The 15,627-nt window shown below is 43.1% G+C and overlaps 1 protein-coding gene across 4 annotated transcripts in view; it reads left to right on the top strand.

The window, feature by feature from the left end:
• mctp2b (multiple C2 domains, transmembrane 2b) overlaps positions 1–13,765 on the top strand; it is a 32,636-nt gene extending 18,871 nt beyond the window's left edge. For 2 of the 4 annotated variants that reach the window (XM_080416214.1, XM_080416212.1), the window contains exons 6-24: positions 2,254–2,396; positions 2,935–3,011; positions 3,458–3,572; positions 3,915–3,953; positions 4,735–4,899; positions 6,156–6,286; positions 6,651–6,837; positions 7,570–7,663; positions 8,165–8,267; positions 8,779–8,881; positions 9,528–9,629; positions 9,979–10,053; positions 10,196–10,315; positions 10,936–11,049; positions 11,322–11,363; positions 11,506–11,615; positions 12,000–12,109; positions 12,481–12,578; positions 12,999–13,765. In XM_080416214.1, the coding sequence (XP_080272340.1) occupies positions 2,254–2,396; positions 2,935–3,011; positions 3,458–3,572; positions 3,915–3,953; positions 4,735–4,899; positions 6,156–6,286; positions 6,651–6,837; positions 7,570–7,663; positions 8,165–8,267; positions 8,779–8,881; positions 9,528–9,629; positions 9,979–10,053; positions 10,196–10,315; positions 10,936–11,049; positions 11,322–11,363; positions 11,506–11,615; positions 12,000–12,109; positions 12,481–12,578; positions 12,999–13,112 (2,042 nt within the window). In that variant the 3' untranslated portion in view covers positions 13,113–13,765. The remainder of the gene's footprint in view (positions 1–2,253; positions 2,397–2,934; positions 3,012–3,457; positions 3,573–3,914; positions 3,954–4,734; positions 4,900–6,155; positions 6,287–6,650; positions 6,838–7,569; positions 7,664–8,164; positions 8,268–8,778; positions 8,882–9,527; positions 9,630–9,978; positions 10,054–10,195; positions 10,316–10,935; positions 11,050–11,321; positions 11,364–11,505; positions 11,616–11,999; positions 12,110–12,480; positions 12,579–12,998) is intronic. The other 2 variants (XM_080416213.1, XM_080416215.1) reach the window with 2 other exon arrangements.
• Positions 13,766–15,627: the final 1,862 nt, after the last annotated feature.

Raw genomic sequence — 15,627 nt, 5'->3', positions numbered from 1 at the left:
GACCGTGTACAAATGGACCCGAAATGAAAAAGGTTTGAGAAGCACTGCTGTAGTGTACAGCTGTACGGACGGTTTGTGTGGATGTGCCTGCGGTGTCTCAAAGCCCTGCTGGGCTCAAGGCTCAGCAAGAGTTTTAGCCCTGGAGCTGTCAGAGCCCCGAACAAGGACAAGGACAACAAAACAAAACAAAAGCTCATTCAGTCCGTAAATATACCCTTGTAGATTTGCTCACAGTGTTTACTTGCACTAATGTTGGGCAGAACCCCCCCCCCCCCCCCCTTCCCCCCATAAATGAATGCCATACTTCGTCGTACAAGAGTTACAGGCAAGAGTAGCGATAATAGCCACTCTACAAGCTCACAGTGTGGTGCAACTTGCAACGTGACACGTTTGACCTTGTAGATCTTCTATTTCCGCTATAAAAAAAAAAGGTGATGTATGGTGATGATCCACACACACACACACACACACACACACACACACACACACACACACACACACACACACACACACACACACACACACACACACACACACACACACACACACACACACACACACACACACACACACACACACACACACACACACACAGACACAATCACAGTCAGGGTGGAGCTAAACACTTCCACCCCTGTCTGAGCGGCATTCCATTCCATCAGCAGATCCCAACCTGTCTGAGGAGGCACACCCAGCATCTAACGTCCTGAGGGTTCATTTCACTCTTGAGAGTGCGGTAGTTCTTGGTGAAAGTTTGTACTCTCTCAGAGTTAAATTAATGCTCCGCATTTCAGTGTGTGACCTCACCTCACCCCCAGCCCTCCATATCGACGCTGTCGGGCACAAACCTTGTACTGTATGTCCAAAACCGTTACTTTTCAGGAAATGGAAAAAAAGGAACCTGTGTTCCAATTGATCCAATATAGCTTTTATTTCATCATAAGCTCTAGTTAATACTTTTCATTTCATTTACAAGTCCCAGACCTGTTGAAAGAGAGAGTCATGACTCATATGATTTCACCATGATGCAATCAAGTGGTTCATGTGCTTAATCAACGGCCATTATGAGGATTAGATGTTTGGAACTACTGTATATACTGTACAGCAGCGGTTCTTGCACATTTTCATGTCGAGGACCCCCAAATTGAATGTAGCTAAAATAGCTGATCCACAAGCTTGCATGAGATTCAAACCCATTAATTCATTTTTAAAGTGGATATGTTTAGTTAATATTTTGTGAACGGCTTAGTCTTACTTGTTTATTCTTTTTAAAGTTTTAGTCTTTTTTTTCAAAAGAAATGGTCAGAAAAAGTTTTGTGCAAATAAGAAACTATTTTGATAAATTGTAGTCACAGTTAAAAGTTACACATTTGGAAGATAGATTTCATATCCACCCAAAATACTAGGCTTCCATCTAGTGGTGAATGAGCTGAATTGCTAAACCTAGAAGTCAATTTTATCTCATTCATAGTCTACTACTCACATCTACTCACATCATTTTAATTGATAAATGGAAGGTCACAGGTTTGACCCCAACAACATCCACGGGAGTACTTTCCTATGCTTTTTTTTTGGCAAACTGTAAAAAAAATTATTCAATCAATCAATCAATGGTTGTTATCAATACAGGTGTATGACCGTGATATAACTATGTATATACTGTACAGCAGCGGTTCTTGCACATTTTCATGTCGAGGACCCCCAAATTGAATGTAGCTAAAATAGCTGATCCACAAGCTTGCATGAGATTCAAACCCATTAATTCATTTTTAAAGTGGATATGTTTAGTTAATATTTTGTGAACGGCTTAGTCTTACTTTTTTATTCTTTTTAAAGTTTTAGTCTTTTTTTTTTCAAAAGAAATGGTCAGAAAAAGTTTTGTGCAAATAAGAAACTATTTTGATAAATTGTAGTCACAGTTAAAAGTTACACATTTGGAAGATAGATTTCATATCCACCCAAAATACTAGGCTTCCATCTAGTGGTGAATGAGCTGAATTGCTAAACCTAGAAGTCAATTTGATCTCATTCATAGTCTACTACTCACATCTACTCACATCATTTTAATTGATAAATGGAAGGTCACAGGTTTGACCCCAACAACATCCATGGATTCTGCTGAAGTGTCCTTGAGCAAGACACAAACTCCTGTCACTCAAATTAAGTTATTCTGAACAAGGGCTTCTGATGAATGTAAATGTAAATATAAAAATAAATAATAATACTGTCAAATTCTACTGTTTCTATTCTCAGGGACCAGCGACCCTTATGTGAAGTTCAAACTAGATGGCAAGACATTTTACAAGAGCAAAGTGGTTTATAAAAGCCTCAACCCCACCTGGAGTGAGTCCTTCTGTCTGCCTGTCAGTGATCTGAACAAGAACATCCACATCAAGGTGAGCTTGGTCAGCGACTGCTCACATAAAGTGGTTCTAGTCTCATGTAGCCAGTCAATCACTCCACCTACTGATACCTTGGTTCTGGTGACTGATATTGTCCTTCTAATGCGTGAGGGGCCGTGTTTTTTCAATTACTTTATTCATTTATTTATTTTTAAAAGTCACCAGAACCAAGGACAGTGTTTTCGAGGAATCTATCATGGTTAAAATGGAGTTTGAAGTTACAATGGGTTTGTATTGGAAGCGGGCGTGTCAAATATATCAAATATCTAAATACTGAATCAAGCAGCTCACAAAAGTTTGAGTAGACCCCAAACACGTTTGAAAGTGATATATCCCTTTAACTAGATTGATTATTCTGGTGAATCTTCCACAAATTGAGTACAAAGGACCCCAATAGAAAAAAGCCATAGGCTTTCTTGGGTTTAAAATCCTCTTAGCAGACCTTGTATTGAACTGTACTGTCCTGTGCTTTTTTTTTGCAAACTGCCAATAAAGTATTCAATCAATCAATCAATGGTTGTTATCAATACAGGTGTATGACCGTGATATAACTTCAGATGACTTCATGGGGTCCAGTAGAGTCGTACTGAGTGAGCTGGAGATAGACAAGTAAGTCGTTGCAATGACCTCAGTGTCACTAACATTTCTGTCCCATGCACCCGTCCACACCCTCTCTTTTTATTCATTCACAGCTAAATCTGGACTGTTCATTTAACTCTCAAGAGTCAAATAAATGTTACAGTGTTTATAAATCTCAAATGACCTACACGTTTCACTTCAGTTTTTAAAGGATATTTATTTCCCCCCAACCATATCACTATTTCTGTGCTGTTATGTAACAGATAGTACAAAATGGAACCAAATGTACACTCCTCAGAGTTACATTAACACTAAGGATTTTACGCACGCGTACGCAAGCACGCACACGCAAGCACGCACACGCAAGCACGCACACGCAAGCACGCACGCACGCACGCACGCACGCACGCACGCACACACGCACACACACACACACAGTTGCTACTACTGCAATAATAATAATGCTTTTTCTCCAGGGATACTGAGCTGTCTCTAGCCCTAGAGGATGTCAACAGTCTAGAAGAGGACATGGGAGTCATTCTGTTGGACTTGCGTCTGTCTTTCAGAGATGGAGACGGCATGAGTGCCTCGGTAAGACAACTCCTTTCTGTTCATTAACAGATTATCTGTCTTTATATTGAAAAGAAAAAAACTCACTCAAACTCACTCCCTTTAGAATTGAGTTATTTTTGCAAGTGCTTGGGAAGCTCCTCTAAAAACATAGATTTAAATAAATATGCTTCTCAATGCATTTAAATGTTGCCAATTACTTGCCCTGAAAGACGTTGAACAACAGCAAAGCTGCCCTCCGTAGAGACAGAATGCAAGGAAGGTCTTTATTTGTTTTATTTATCCAATCAATTGTTGTATTTTCTCCCTGTGCCCTACTAACCAAGCTGTTGTTCTGTTTTACACCTAACCTGCATGCTACAGTCATTGAAATGGCTACAGACACCAAAGAGAAGTTTTAGGGTAAGGTATAATAACTGAAGTCATGATTAACTTTATATCTGCCATCACTGTCGGGGTAGTAAATGTCCCGGGAGTTCTTCCATCGTGGATTAGACCAGTGGTTCTCAACCTTTTCAGGCCGCGACCCCCCCAACAAAAATAATCTTATTTGAACTGGGGAGTTGAGGCATTACATTTTGTTTGACTTTTGTTTGTGGAAATAGCAGATCTACATGCTCAGAACGCCTCTCAATGTGAGGCGTTGTGAGCTTGTAGATCTGCTATATTTTCACAATAAGTTTTGTAATTTTTTATAGTATATTTTTTTCATTACTTTTGACGCAGTAATGGTCAAAACTAAGTAATTTTGGTTTGTTTACTGTTGAGTGAGAAAACCACTGGATTAGACCAGTGGTTCCCAGGCTTTTTTCCTTGCCCCTCCCACCCCTTTTTCCTCTTTTTTTATTTTTAATTTTTACATCTGACAAAAGCTTCGAATTTGACCCCGCAAGAGAGGCCCGGACCTCAGGTTGGTAACCACTGGATTAGACTGACTCACCGTACTAAGTATGTATGACATACACATACAAGTATGTATGACAGACTATGTATGATGATGACACACGTACTGTAGCAGTGAGTCCATTTCATTCCAATCAGTTTCAACTCTTAAAGTTTAGATCTCAAATGATCCTCTCCTCTCCTCTCCTCTCCTCTCCTCTCCTCTCCTCTCCTCTCCTCTCCTCTCCTCTCCTCTCCTCTCCTCTCCTCTCCTCTCCTCTCCTCTCCTCTCCTCCTCTAGTCTGGTACTTCTCAGAATACCAGGAGTCTGGCAGAACAGCAAAAGAGCCAGTTGTGGAGCAGTGTGGTGGGAGTCACCCTGGTGGAAGGGCGGAACTTGCCAGTGGAGGGACAGGGAGACGTCTTTGTGAGCTTCAGACTGGGAGAGCAGAGGCACAAGAGCAAGGTACAGTACCGGCCAGGACACACACCCATAATGCTTCTAATAGAGGCACAAGAGCAAGGTACAGTACCGGCCAGGGCACACACCCATAATTCTTCTAATAGAGGCACAAGAGCAAGGTACAGTACCGGCCAGGGCACACACCCATAATTCTTCTAATAGAGGCACAAGAGCAAGGTACCAGGACACACACCCATAATGCTTCTAATAGAGGAACAAGAGTAAGGTAACAGGACACACACCCATAATGCCTCTAATAGAGACACAAGAGTAAGGTAACAGGACACACACCGATAATGCCTCTAATAGAGGCACTCGAGCAAGGTACCAGGACACACACCCATAATGCTTCTAATAGAGGAACAAGAGTAAGGTACCAGGACACACACACATAATGCCTCTAATAGAGACACAAGAGTAAGGTAACAGGACACACACCCATAATTCTTCTAATAGAGGCACAAGAGCAAGGTACCAGGACACACACCCATAATGCTTCTAATAGAGGAACAAGAGTAAGGTACCAGGACACACACCCATAATGCCTCTAATAGAGACACAAGAGTAAGGTAACAGGACACACACCCATAATGCCTCTAATAGAGACACAAGAGTAAGGTAACAGAACACACACCGATAATGCCTCTAATAGAGGCACAAGAGCAAGGTACCAGGACACACACCCATAATGCTTCTAATAGAGGAACAAGAGTAAGGTACCAGGACACACACCCATAATGCCTCTAATAGAGACACAAGAACAATGTATCAGGGCACACACCCATAATTCTTCTAATAGAGGCACAAGAGTAAGGTACCAGGACACACACACCGATAATGCCTCTAATAGAGACACAAGAGCAATGTACCAGGGCACACACCCATAATGCTTCTAATAGAGGCACAAGATCGAGCAACATACTGTACCAGGCATATCCATAATACTTCTAAAATGGTACAAGAACAATATAGCAGGACATATCCATTATGCTTCTATTAGAGGTGTAAGAGAAAGGTATTGATTCTAATAGTGGTATAAAGTACAAGGTATGAGGATAAACACACCATATACGTTTTCAACCAAAATCCCACTGTTTTACAAATGTAAACCTGTGATGCGACAATAAAGTTGATTCTGATTCTGATTGTTTTGTGTGAGATATAATCTATTCAAAGAAAATGTTATTTTAGAAGAGTGCAATAGTTACTACAGTACTTCTCAACATTCCATTTGAGACCCTCTCTGTCTCCCCCCACAGAACCATGATAAAACTGCAAATCCCCAGTGGAGAGAGCGTGTTGAATTCAACCACTTTAAAGACGACAAAGACTTTAAATTGGAAATGGAGGTGTTTTCTAAGGAGGGACGTAAAAATGAAAGCTACGGAATGTAAGTCACAACACATCGCAACGCAACACATTGTGACCTTATATATTTTTGGCTAAGAGAATTGAGGGCGCCTACTATACCTGTATACCCATGGGGGACTCTGGTTAATGAGGTATATGAAGAGGTTAAATCACTATTCAGCTAAGGTTGCATATAAGCCTTCAATGGCTTTACGGCCTTGCATTCTTTACATGTGTATGCCTGTATGTTGCATGTTTTCTGATATGCATCTGTGTGTATGTATGTATGTGTGTGTGTGTGTGTGTGTGTGTGTGTGTGTGTGTGTGTGTGTGTGTGTGCGTGTGCGCGTGCGTGTGCGCGCGTGTGTGCATGCGTGTGCGCGCGTGTGTGCGTGTGTGTGTAGGTGTGAGGTGGACCTCTCCGGACTCCCGTTGAATCAAACCCAGGTGTTCAAATCAAAGCTGGGTTATGGCCCGGGTGAGCTGGTCTTCCTGATCACACTGACCGCGTGCAGTGGCGTCTCCATCTCTGACCTCTGTTCCCCAACCCTGGACGAGCCAAGCGAGAAAGAAGCCCTGTTGGACAAATATGTAAGTACACTGTAGTATGGCTGTTAGTACACCGAATTTGTCTGTGAGTCGGTAGGTCAGATGTTATCTTTTAAAGCTGCCGTAAGTAAGATTTGGGGGGGTTAAAACTAAAACTTTTTAGTAAAAAGGTTACAAATTTCATTTGATCAAGAGAGAGATCCCCACAAAGTTCATCTATCAGCTTGTGTTCCAGTTCCAATTTTGTTTGCTCATTTATTTGTTTCATCACTTCCAATGTCACTACTTTCTGTTTACTAAAGAGCTGGAGAGACGGGGAGACCCCTGCTATTGAACAAACAATCTATAACAATGATTGCTATGGCAGCATAGAGCATTTAACACTGATTTAACACTTATTACATATTTTAATCCATTAAGACCCGAGGCTGATTATAAAAATGTCACAATATTTTGTTCCAGGGACCCCCAGAAGCAAAGATTTGAGTTTGAAATTTGAAATGTTCGCTTAAAAATAATAATATATATATTCAAAGATTTGCAGTAATGCTCAAGATTTAAAAGAAATAGCAGATCTACAAGCTCATAGCGCGTCACTTTGTGCCGCGCTATGAGCTTGTATATCTGCTATTGTTGAATAGCCAAAGTATGAACAAATGGTTAAAATGATTGTGATGCAAAGAATTACACGGTTGCTTTCCCGGATTGAATGGGTTAACAGAAAATATCACCTGGAGCTCCATTAATGTCTGTGTGTATGTGTTTGTCTCGCAGAGTGTGAGGAGGTCCTTCAGGAACATGCGTGACGTGGGATTCCTCCAGATCAAAGTGATCCGAGCTATTGACCTGATGGCAGCTGATTTAAATGGTACATTTAATCTTGTGCGCTTAGTTTAAAAGTACGCCAGTCCACACCAATGCAACTACTTGCAACTCCTTGCACCATGCAACTACTTGCAACCATTATCCCCAATGGAAGTTGCAAGGAGTTGCATTGGTGTAGAATGGCCTTAAAACTGTTTTGTTGCAAGGTGTTGCGACTATTTGCATTGGTGCGGTCCGGTCTGGCATTTAACCACTGGTTCTCAACTTGGGGTCCGGGGACCACCAGACCACCAGACCACCAGGCGTCCAAATGGAACCTTGTGGGTCTGTAACTCAGAGAGTGGACATACTGTATGGAACCAAATGGACCCTTACGAGTCCATTTGGTCCACTCTCTCTGACTTAAATAAGCAATGAGGATTTTACAGATCCTCCTATTCCATTAATCGTAATCGAAACAAAAGTTTGAAGTAATGGTGATACTGATTTGAAGTCGTATCGCCCAGCCCTATTTTTAAGGTACTTTGTCATTTTGTTTCCGCAGGAAAGAGTGATCCTTACTGCGTGTTGCAGCTGGGAAACGACCGGCTGCAGACTCACATCGCCTATAAGACCCTGAACCCAGAGTGGAACAAAGTCTTCACATTGTCAGTGTCCAAAACATACCTTTCTATTGCAAAAAAGAACACTCAATGGCATGCATACTCTTGATTAAGTCCAGGGATTTGTTACAATATTTTCTTTATTATAATTTTTTATCTTGTTGTGATTTTGGTCAAGTAGTAGGTCACATTTTAGCAACCTACAGTATGTACAACACAACACGGCTGTAAAGCAATGTTGCAAAGTCAGTTGTATATTTTCTATATTATTCCTTGTTGTTAGTGATGTTAAAAAATGTTCTATTACTATTATCAGTATGTGCTGTTATTTTGTTGGACTTACACCGTGTCACAATGTGACTGGTTACTGTACATTTTTTAAATAATTGTAGTGGAGTAAAAAGTACAATATTGGCTCTGAGATTTAGTGAAGTATAACGTTTTGAAAAAGGGAAATGCTCAAGTAAAGTAAAAGTACCTCAAAATTGTACTTAAGTGCAGTACTTTCCACCAGTGGACTTATCTGCCATCCTTTGTCTCTCTCCTCCTCTTACAGTCCTGTCAAAGACATGCATGAAGTCCTGGAGGTCACCATCTTTGATGACGATGGAGACAAACCACCAGATTTCCTGGGCAAAGTAGCCATTCCTCTGCTGTCGGTATGCTATTTACTGTACAGACTGTGTCGTCGCTGTCGGACAGAAACCTTGTACTGCATGTCCAAAACTGCTACTTTTCAGAAAAAAATTAAAATAAAAGATCTGCTATTTTTGACATATTTTAATTATTATTATTTTTTTTTCAACTGTGATGCCAAGCCCAATATCGGACTGCCAAGGTTTCCGCCCGACAGCAACGACATGCAACAATAACATGCAATGGTATCTTCTTATATTCAAATTGCCTAGAGGGTGGGTCAACCATGGACGCCACAAATGTAACATCTGGACTTTACCATTGCGCACCATTGCTCTGATCTGCACCAAACTTGGCACGAACACTGTTCAGGGTTCTGCCATGAGAATAGTCACACCAGGAGGGTTCTAGTGGGTTGCCATTTTCATCCAATCAGGAAGGCTAATTTCATCCAATCAGGAAAGATGCATTTTCTAAAGAGCTGGAGAGACAGGGAGACCCCTGTTACTGAACAAACACTCTAGAGCACAATGATTACTATCAGAATATAGACCTATTTAACACATACAATAGATGCTCCAATCCGCACTAAACTTGGCACAAACAGCTGTTCCAAAAAAGAAATTGCACACAAATACTGTCTGTCTAAAAAGCCCATCCTCTCTCCAGATCCGTAACCGGCAGGAGATTACCTACTCATGCAAAAAAGAAGATTTGGAAGGCTGGACGAAAGGGACCATCTCCTTGGAGCTCGACGTTATATCTAACCCTGTGAGTGCACCTTTATGAGACAGATTGGTTAAAATAATGTTTAATTCATTAAATGAAGTCCTGGATTTCATCTTTAAGTCTAAACCACATTACCCCCGGCTTCCCTATTTTGGGCATTATCGGCAAAAAGAAATGTTTGAAAATCTCTAAAGAAACATCCAAAATGTCACAATTTTCTAAATTTTCTAAAATAGCCCTGGCTAGCCTTGGCTATTTCCTCTATTTGTTGTACGACGAAGTATATAGATCTCAAAGGAGATCAATAAGATGTCAACATAACTGTCTTTTTGTCCATGTCTTTAATTTTGTCTTTCTTCCTTCTCCACCCCCCCCCCCCCCCACAAATCAGGTCAGAGCCAGTGTCAAAACATTTCAGCCCAAAGAGAAAAGATTCCTAGAAGACAATCCCAAGTTTTCCAAAAAGGTTTGAAACAGGAAGACGTGTTGCAATAAATAATTGTGATAATTGTTAATGAAATAACAACAACAAATGTCCCATTGAAGTGAGGAGAGGATCTCTTCCCCATCCCATGTGGTTTCATGTCATCTCAATGTGTATGTTTCAGATGCTGGCAAGGAATGTTTTGCGAGTGCGTACCCTGTACAGAGCCATTATGTCCACCTTGCACTACATAAAGAGCTGTTTCCAGTGGGAAAGTACACAGAGAAGCCTGCTTGCATTCCTGGTGAGTACTTTATCAATACAACAGAGCACAATAGAATAGAATAGAATAGAATAGACTAACGATTGTGATCTTGTAAATCTTTTTCAATTTTCAATGTGCAACTCTGACGCACAACTCAGCACTTCACCCCTTCCACCCTAATAGAAACTACAGATGTTATCTTCCTGGAAAGTTAGCATGCTGAAATAGAAGGCATTGCCCTTTGGTAAAAAAATAAACAAAGTGTGAAGCCTTGTTTGAAATGACCTACCGAGGATGCGACTGGTAGGCAGGTTCCTACTAAATATTTTGAGATGGGGGTCCGCAACCAAATACATATAATTTTAGGGGTCCTTGACATGAAAAAAGTTTGTGATTCACTGATATTATAGCAAACATAAGTGTTTCAGAAAACTGTTAGGACTTAGAAGACATTTGTAGAATCAGCCTCAGGTCTTAATGGGTCAAGGGACCACTTCACTAAGTTAAATTTATGCTGAGAATGTTGCTCTGTAGTTTATTCCCTCACATATTATCACAAGCAAATAAATAAGCCAATAGAAATATAAACTGAAGACATAGTAAGTCATATATTATATGACGGTGAAAACATGTTAAAGTGTTTGTGATTGTTTGTTCAGTTGTTTGTGTTAACAGTGTGGCACTGGGAGGTCTACATGCTGCCTCTGTTCCTCGTTGGTCTAATCACCTGGAACTATGTACGCATCAGTAAGGGACGAGCCAGCCATGACCCGGTGGGTACGCACACACACACACACACACACACACACACACACACACACACACACACACACACACACACACACACACACACAGTAGGACTGCGTGCACCAGCCAATTTCACATTTCTATACTTACAAGGACATCTATGTTTTAGGACATTTTTTGAATGGCATTTTGAAAACTTTTTAACCTTTTTAACTTTTTAACCCAGAAGCCAAAAATCGGCTATTTTTGCCGAATCGGTTCAATTAGCCAGCTAACCTTCATATTTGTGTTGTTTCAGGACAACATGGAGCTGGGTGACGAAGATGATGACGATGAGAAGGTTTGTGACTAAATAATAACTACACTGGATCCATTGGAACGAAGGTTCTTTTTTTCCATTTCCTGAAAAATAACAGTTTTGGACATATGAGGATTCTATCCGACAGCGTGTGTTATGTGTGCTAATACAGTATGTGTTGTAGGAATCAGAAAGGAGAGGCATTATGGAGAAGATCCACATGGTTCAGGAGACAGTGCTCACTGTTCAGAACCTGCTGGAGGGGATTGCATGCTTTGGAGAGAGGATCAAGAAGTAGGAACCATAATAATAATTATTATCATTATACAGTATGTTCCCCATTATTATTAGATTGTGTTCCTTTTCAAAAGAAAGTGAGTGGTGCTTTGGATTTTCTTTTCTGTTTTATTGAGACTTGAGATTTTATTGGTTTACAGTAGAGGCCTATGCTGCCTCCCTCACAGCTTTCCTACCGCCTGTCTCTCTACAATGTCACTCTCACTCTCTCTCACTCTCTCTCTCTCTCTCTCTCTCTCTCTCTCTCTCTCTCTCTCTCTCTCTCTAATAAAAAGCCTTTTATTAGATAATGAACATGTGAGAATGAGTAGATGTGTCGTTTGTAGTCAAACAAGTCATTCCTATGGAACTTGCTGTTTTCTCTCTGTTCTGATTCGTCAGCACCTTCAACTGGTCCGTTCCGTTCCTGTCTAATCTGGCTCTCCTGGCTCTTGTGGTGGCGACCATCATTACATATTTCATCCCTTTTCGCTACATTGTCTTAATATGGGGTGAGTGTTACACCTGTTTCTGTAGGCTTTTGACAGTACCCATAAGGAAGGAAAAATATTTTTGTCAGTGCTTTTAAATCACTGGTTCTCAACGTCGGGTCCGGGGACCACCTGGTTCTAAATTGACCCTTAGCAGACTGTAACTCTCTGATTTGAATAAGGACTGAGGATTTTACAGTGTAGATGGGCGCTCCAGTATAGTTTAGTTCAGTGATTGTCACATTGTCAAAGGAATGTAGATTGTACAGTGTTACAGAAAGTGTCCATTTGGACCCCTTGTGGTCCCCGGACCCTACGTTGAGAACAGTGGTTTCGCTCACAGCTACAGAGACTGTTTTAACCTGCTGGTGCTCACAAATATGTCTCTCTAGGTGTCAACAAGTTCACCAAGAAACTGCGGAATCCCTACGCCATAGAAAACAATGAGGTCTTTGATTTCCTCTCACGTGTGCCTTCAGACGTTCAGAAGGTACCACCACACACACACACGCACGCACGCACACACACACACACACACACACACACACACACACACACACACACACACACACACACACACACACACACACACACACACACACACACACACACACACACACACACACACACACACACACACACACACACACAGTAGGACTGCGTGCACCAGCCAATTTCACAAACCACGGGTCTGATTTCTTTAACCACTTGCACCCTAGTATCCCTATTCCATGGGCAACATTCACAGAACATAGCAGATCTACCAGCTAACCACGTGGCGCAATACGATGCCTTGTCAGCTTGTAGATCTGTTATTTCCGCTGAACGTTCGCCTATTATGACATGCACAAGAATAGGGATGCTAGGATTCATGTGGTTAAATAGCAACTGTGATTATATGTATCTACAGGTGCAGTACCGTGATCTCAAAGCTGCCAGTCAAGGCAGAAGGAAGAAAAGATCCTCCAGGAACCTAAACCCAACCAACCAGTCGTTCTCGGCGCAATCAGAGGTCACACCCTGACCCTGATGAAAACTGTCTGTCTGCCTCTGTCTGTCTGTCTGTCTGTCTGTCTGTCTGTCAGCCAGAGGTCCACCAGTCCAGCTCACACCCTGACCCTGATGAAAACTGTCTGTCTGCCTCTGTCTCACGGGCTTTGCATAGAACCGAGGCTCCTCAGAATGTGGGATGGTTCTAGGATGCCGTAATGAACTTCTGAGCCTTTTGGAGATGTTATGGGACCTAATTCAACCAAACGTCTATGATATGAGGCGCCGACTCAACTAGAACCATGACTTCTTAATTACCCCGTTTCTCATTCTTATCGTCCACACACTTAGAATGTAGGCATTTAGCGGGCGTTCTCTACAGACTGACTTATAAAGTTCAAGATTGGAGTAAATGGCATGAACCCTTTTCAACAAATGATGTAAAGGGTAAATGGTCAAGTAAATAGAGTGCAAATAACAACTATTAAGTACTATAAAGTAACAAGCATACCAGGTAAACATCAAACTATAGCATCTGTTAAATAATATATCTTAGCATTTGTGGTAAACAGTATAATGTATATACTGTGAGCAAGTAGTCTCGTATAGCCAGAGGATCAGAGATCTCCATCTACTGATAAATTAGATCTATGGGCTTGAACGACGGAGAAAATCAGCGCTAACAAACTCAGGGTTACGGATGTAACCCCGGTTTCTTTAGAATTCGGAGTAACATACTCACTATGGGATATCACCGCCCCCTGGCGTTGATGCAGAGCTACATACCATAAACTCCCGGGCCATTCATTGGCTGAGAAGGGTATGTCACGTGTCCGGTAGACCGGAAGAGGTATAAAACCTCTTGCGTGACGTGGCTCATCCTCTTTAACACGCTTCCTGCATGCAGATGCACACAAACAGGGGTGTTAGGTGAGTATGTTACTCCGAATTCTAAAGAAACCGGGGTTACATCCGTAACCCTGAGTTTCTTGTCAATTCTCCGTAACATACTCACTATGGGATACATAAACCCCCCTGGGGCTTATAGCCATACCGAATCTCAGGTCCGCACGCCCCCTAGCCATAAGGCCCCGTCCCCCTGGACGTGACCTTCGGCCTCACGGGCGCCCCAGCCCTCCGGGCCGGGGTGCGGTATATAATTGAAAGAAAAGGACCCTGACAGACCAAGTCTGCCTATTCATCTAATGAACAGACACAAGTCTGACCCATAAGTGAAAACAAGGAAACAGGGCCTCCTCCCCTGGAAACCTACCAACGGTGGTTCCGAGGGGACTCAAGAGAAGGAAGGTAGAGAAGGGAACAAAGGCGGGTTACACAAAAGACCTGCCTAACCTCCCCCACCCTAACTAGAGACAGCCGCTATGCCCAGTACAGCGTGCGCCACTGACGCCGCTGCCACATCCAGGCTGTAGAAAGCCGCAAAAGTCGATGGAGACGACCAGTTTGCGGCCGCGCACACCTCCTGGACCGACATTTCCCTGGAGAGGGCCCAGGAAGTAGCCACGCCTCTAGTAGAGTGAGCCTTCAGTCCTTCTGGAACTGGAGCGCCACTACTGACGTAGGCCAGCCTAAATGGCATCCACACTCCATCTAGAAAGCGTCGCCTTAGTCACTGCCTTCCTCCGACCATCTGGGCCGAAGGAGACAAAAAGTTGCGACGACGACCGGCCGACCGCCGTCCTCTGGCAGTAGAGCTTCAACGCCCTCACTGGGCAGAGACAGTGCAGCCGCCTATCCTCTGCCGAAGCGAAAGGAGGCGGATGAAAAACTATCAGCTCAACCGGTGTCTGGGTCACCATTCCGTTCTTGGGAACAAACGCCATGTTGGGCTTAACCAAACCCTGCTGTCGTCTCCCAAGAACCTCATGCACTCCGAACTTACTGAGAGCGCATGTATGTCGCTGACCCGTGTAGCTGTAGTGAAAACAACCACAAGAACCGTTTCGAGACTAACGATCTCCAGATCCATAGAGTGAAAAGGCTCGAACGGTGGGAGGCAAAGCGCCCCCAGCACCACCGCCAGGTCCCAGGCCGGGAACAGAGGCCTAGAGACCGGCCTGGCCCGCCTGGCACCGTTCATAAAACTACGCACCAGCGGATGTCGGCCAACCGTCATGTCATCGAAACCCACGTGACAAGCGGAAATGGCCGCCTGGTACACCTTAACCGTCGAGAAAACCAGACCTTGGTTCAATTTGTCCTGCAAGAACATGAGGATGCTGCGTACCGAGGCCCGGAAGGCCTCAACCGGCGGTGACTGACCCAGACACCATGACACGAACAGGTTCCACCTGTCGTCGTACGCAGACCTCGTGGAAAGGGCCCTCGCCCCCTGGATGGTAGCTACCCCCACAGGGGGCAGGCCATAAGAAGTCAAGGTCTCCCCCTCACGGGCCAAGCCCACCGGTCTAGGTCCTGAGGTTGCTTGTGGAAAATTCCGACCCCTGCCTGCCGTAGCAGATCTCTGATCGGGGGGAGGGCCCAGGGCTCGTTGTAGAGGAGAGGATTATTCCTAACCTCCATGCGCC

Source organism: Gymnoscopelus braueri (assembly GCF_963280865.1).
Source record: "Gymnoscopelus braueri genome assembly, chromosome: 20".
In the NCBI taxonomy this organism is placed as follows: domain Eukaryota; kingdom Metazoa; phylum Chordata; class Actinopteri; order Myctophiformes; family Myctophidae; genus Gymnoscopelus; species Gymnoscopelus braueri.
Note: the sequence above shows the minus strand (reverse complement) of the source record. Positions and strands in the feature narration are given on the sequence as shown.